This window comes from Geospiza fortis, unplaced genomic scaffold (assembly GCF_000277835.1).
Source record: "Geospiza fortis unplaced genomic scaffold, GeoFor_1.0 scaffold371, whole genome shotgun sequence".
Lineage (NCBI taxonomy): Eukaryota > Metazoa > Chordata > Aves > Passeriformes > Thraupidae > Geospiza > Geospiza fortis.
The window spans coordinates 298,283-302,761 of NW_005054597.1; the positions used below are offsets into that span (position 1 = coordinate 298,283).

Below are 4,479 nucleotides of genomic sequence, written 5' to 3' on the forward strand. Positions count from 1 at the left end.
AGGGCGAGCAGGGGTGGAAGGGGTTTGGGGGGCTGGGAAGGGTGGGGGGACTGGAAAGGGTCAATAGGGCTGGGGAGGGTTTGGGGGGCTGGGAAGGGTCAGCAGGGCTGGGACAGGGCCCCTGCAGAGGGCACAGAATCCCAAAATCATTCCAAGCCCTCCAAGGGCATCGAGTCCAAGCTGGGCCCAATCCCCACCTTGTCACCCATCCACCTCCTGAGTCCTTCCTTGGACACCTCCAGGGATGGGGACTCCAACACCTCCCTGGACAGCCCTTTGCAATGTTCAAGAGCCCTTTCTGTGAAGAAATTCCTCCTGAAGTCCTGGACCAGCTCAGTTTGGGCGGCTTTGTGGGTGACACATCATTCCCTGGCCTCGAGTTTTTGGGGTTCAGGTTGGCCCCAAGATCACACATCCCAAGGACACCAATCCTCTGCCTGCTGTGGGTTTAACAGAATTTAATTCTCCTTCACTCTCCCAGGTTCAGGAGCTGCTGGAAAAGGCATCAGACTCCAGGGTAAGCACACGGTTCCCTTCATGCTTTTTTACCATGTATAGCTGTGTCCTGGGAGCTGCTCAGTCAAAGTCCTGGGCTTTGTTGGGGATTTGGTTGGATCCTTATCTGTGCAGATAAATGGTGGGGTGGGTTGTTCTTGGCTCACTGCCTCTGCCCTGTTCCCCCTCCTGCCTGGCTGGCTCCATCTGCCTTAGTCATGATTTGTCTGCACAGGGCTCTGCCTTTTGTGCTCTCTTGTTGAAAAAAAAAAACAACACGTTAGCACTCAGTATGGGGAAAATATCATTTTATGACTGTTGCACAAGAGCTTTGCCTTTGCTGTTCCCATGGACAGCATTCCCTGCAGCCACAAACCCATCCCTGTCCAGGCTCAACCTCAGCACAACCACAGGCTGAGTCTTCAGGGTCAACAAACAACAAAATTGGGTGTCTGGTATTTGGTTGTGGGCAAACTTAAGACTGAAGTGCTGCGTGGGGGAAGAGGGAATTGTTGTTCCAACCTGAGCATTCCCTCTGCTTTCAGATTCTCTCATCCTGCCCAGACATCAAGTGGCATTTCATTGGCCACCTGCAGAAGAACAATGTCAACAAGCTGATTGGTGAGTGCTGCTTGGTTTGGTGTGGGCAGGGATCTTCCAGTGCTCAGGTGTGTCAGGGAGGGTCAGGATTTCAGAGAGAGGTTCTTCCTCAGAGGGTGCTGGCACTGCCCAGGCTCCCCAGGGAATGGGCACAGCCCTGAGGCTGCCAGAGCTCCAGGAGGGTTGGGACAATCCCCCAGGGATGCCCAGGCTGGGGTTTTTGGGGTGTCTGGGCAGGAACAGTTGGACTCAGCCATCCCTGGGGATCCCTTCCAGCTCAGGATATTCCATGGTTCCCTGGAACAATCCCCATGAACTCCCAAACGATCCCATGCCAGAATTCCCTCAGCCTGTGTTCTCTCCCCAGCTGTCCCAAACCTGTTCATGTTGGAAACAGTGGATTCTGTGAAGCTGGCAGACAGAGTCAACAGCTCGTGGCAGAAAAAGGGATCACCCCAGAGGCTGAAGGTCATGGTGCAAGTTAACACCAGCGGGGAGGACAGTGAGTGGCTCTTGGTGACAAGTGCATGGCTTGGCAGGGAGCTGGGCTCTGAGAGCAGAGCTGGGCACTGATCTCCCTGTGCTTTTGCAGGCAAGCACGGCCTTGCCCCCGGGGACACCACGGCTGCTGTGGAGCACGTCATCACCAAGTGCCCCAGCCTGGAATTCGTGGGGCTGATGACCATTGGCAGCATCGGCCATGACCTCAGTAAGGGGCCAAATCCTGACTTCCAGGTAAGGTTTTCTCAGAGGAAACGTCACTCTGGGCTCGTTTCCTGGCAGTTTGTCTGTCCCAGTCGAACCAGGGTGAGTGAGGCTGTCAGGAGGGAGGAACACCTTGTGCAGAGCCCTCAGTGCCAGTGTCAGTGCAGGTGTGAGGCTTCTTTCTGCAGGGTGTTGCTCCCAGCCATGCTCTGAAGCTGCAGCCAGGATTTTGGAGCCTCAGGTGAGGTTTGAGCCTCGTGTGTGTTGTCAGTAAATCTGGGCAACCTCCAGACACTCTCACAGTGCTTCCATGGGAAGTGTGGGAGTTGCAGGTCCTGTGTGGAGGAGACATCAGGGGCAGGCAGGAACCAGGAGCAGTGGAATGGAGCTGGAATGGCTGTCCAGGTGTGTGACCTCTGCTGTCCCCTGTGCCCTGCAGGTGCTGCTGTCCCTGAGGCAGGAGGTGTGTGAGAAGCTGAACCTGCCCCTGGACAAGGTGGAGCTGAGCATGGGCATGTCCACAGACTTCCAGCACGCAGTAAGTGTGTTCCTGCCCCTTCCCTGGGGGAACAAACGTGCCTGCATCCCAAATTCCAGCCCAGGTGCCACCCAGACAGGCCTCTAAGGCTTCCCCTTGGGTGAAGATCCCAGTGGAGCTCTCCCAGACCTCGGGGAGATTCCTGGGATCAAATCAGCCCCTGGGTGTAGCTGTGGGTGCTGAGTCTGTGAGGAACCATCCTGTGAGAGCCAAGGCTGGGCTGTGGGGTGGTGGCAGCCCTGCCCTGAGCTGCTCCTCTCTGTCTCTTCCAGATAGAGGTTGGATCCACCAACGTCAGGATCGGGAGCACCATTTTTGGAGAGAGGGATTATTCCAACAAAACCACTGGGGGCAAGGCCCCTGCTGGGGGGGGAGGCCAAACAGAGGCTGTGACAGTGCAGGGCCACTAAAGGGAAGACAAGTGGCCTCAGCAGAGAAGAGACCTCACTATGCATTTTACCTCCCTCCGTGTCGGCGCCCATCCTGATGGTGAGAGGGAATTCCTCAGAGCAGGGGCCAGAATGCCTCGTGATCATTGTGATTCTAGAGTACCCCTAAAAACTGGAGCTCTGCATAACCAACAAGGAAATTGAGGGATGGAAGTGGCTGTGGTGTCTTGGTTCCTCAGGGTCATCAAGGACAGAGACTTTGGGGTAACTGGGCTGGACAAACACACCCAAAGGTGTTTGTCAGGCTGGAGTTGCTGCTGAGCTGAGCAAGGTGGGTGGCACTGCAGCAGTGCTGGTGGTTGTTTTTGCTGAGGACTTCCATTCAACACATGATGATCTTGCCAGAAACCTGTAAATGTTTCCCCAAATGCAAGTTTTGCCCGTGGGGTGGTCACACAGGAGCTGGGATGGGGCCCTGCTGTGGCACAGGAGAGGCCATGGGGAAGGGGTGAGTGACAGGCACAGGGGACTGAGGAGCTCAGCTGCCACTGTGAGTTCATGCTGTGAGGCTTTGGCTGCACATCACAAGTGTGGGAGTGTCTTTGCAGCTCAATTTCATCCTTTTCAGGCTGACACTATCTTTTCCCATGGCTGCCCAAATGTTGAATGCTTTCCCCCCTTCCCTTCCTTTCCCCTCCTCTGTTGTTGGGAATTATTTTCATCCTGCCTTGTAGTTTTGCTGCTGTTTTTTGGTCAGAATGAGAGGTTTCTGCCAGGCCTCTGCTCTGCCACCAGCTTGCTGCTGCTTTCCAAGGTGATTCCCTCACAGTTTGGTGCCTGTGCCATCCCCTTTAACCTATTTCAGGATAACAGTGCTTGGCCTTGCTGCTGCTTTCCAAGGTGATTCCCTCACAGTTTGGTGCCTGTGCCATCCCCTTTACACCTGTTTCAGGATAACAGTGCTTGGCTCAGGGCAGCAGGGAGAATAATTCAGAAAAGGAACTTTTATTGTCCCACTGCATTCTGGGTTCCTGAAAAAAACATCACTTGGCCACTGAGAGAGCTTCTAAGCTGTGTCTTAACATCCTCTCCTGCTTTTGGAAGAGCAGTAGCTTTCCTTCAGGTGTGAGCAGAAGCTCCTGCCTTGTCCTGTGTTGTTCAGCCAGTCTCACAATCCATGTCCCAGCTGATTTTTGGGCTTTTTTGTCTGCTGAGAGGAGGAGGAGAGCTCGGCTGCCAGCAGGAACATCCTCCCCAGGCTTTGCTGTGTGTGCTCTGTGTGGTTAAACCTCGCTGTTGGTTTCGCTCTCTCTAAAAGCTGAATGTAAATGAAAAGAGAACTCCACCCCCCAACCTGTCGTAGCTCCGTGGTTTAGAAGCGCCGGGGGTCGGGGCCGCCCCCCTCGGCTGCACCGTGTGTGGTTCATAGTCCAGTAATAAACAGTGCTCGGTTCAATGCCATCTGTGCCAGCTCCAAAGCTATTAAAGATGTTATTTTTATGTCCCAGCGTGGTGAATAAATGCCCTGAGCTGCCCTTGGAGCTGTTCCCCCAGCCCGGGGCGGGGGAGAGGAGGGTGGTTGAGAGGCAGCTGAGATGGAGCTGGCAGAGAAAGCGAGGCGGAATTTGATCAGGGTGGCTCCGAACTCGCTGTCGCGTGTCGCGAGCTGTCCCCGCAGGAACCCCTGGGTGGCGCTGCCCGCCCGGGCACGGGGCCCGAGCCCCAAAATCGCCCTGTGCTCGCCTTGCTCAG

General features: G+C 55.2%; 1 protein-coding gene across 1 annotated transcript in view; it reads left to right on the top strand.

The window, feature by feature from the left end:
- PLPBP (pyridoxal phosphate binding protein) overlaps positions 1 to 2,940 on the top strand; it is a 3,145-nt gene extending 205 nt beyond the window's left edge. Inside the window, exons 2-7 of the mRNA XM_014310843.2 lie at positions 482 to 517; positions 1,041 to 1,116; positions 1,463 to 1,597; positions 1,688 to 1,830; positions 2,240 to 2,338; positions 2,611 to 2,940. Coding sequence (XP_014166318.1) covers positions 482 to 517; positions 1,041 to 1,116; positions 1,463 to 1,597; positions 1,688 to 1,830; positions 2,240 to 2,338; positions 2,611 to 2,748 — 627 coding nt within the window. The 3' untranslated portion in view covers positions 2,749 to 2,940. The remainder of the gene's footprint in view (positions 1 to 481; positions 518 to 1,040; positions 1,117 to 1,462; positions 1,598 to 1,687; positions 1,831 to 2,239; positions 2,339 to 2,610) is intronic.
- Positions 2,941 to 4,479: the final 1,539 nt, after the last annotated feature.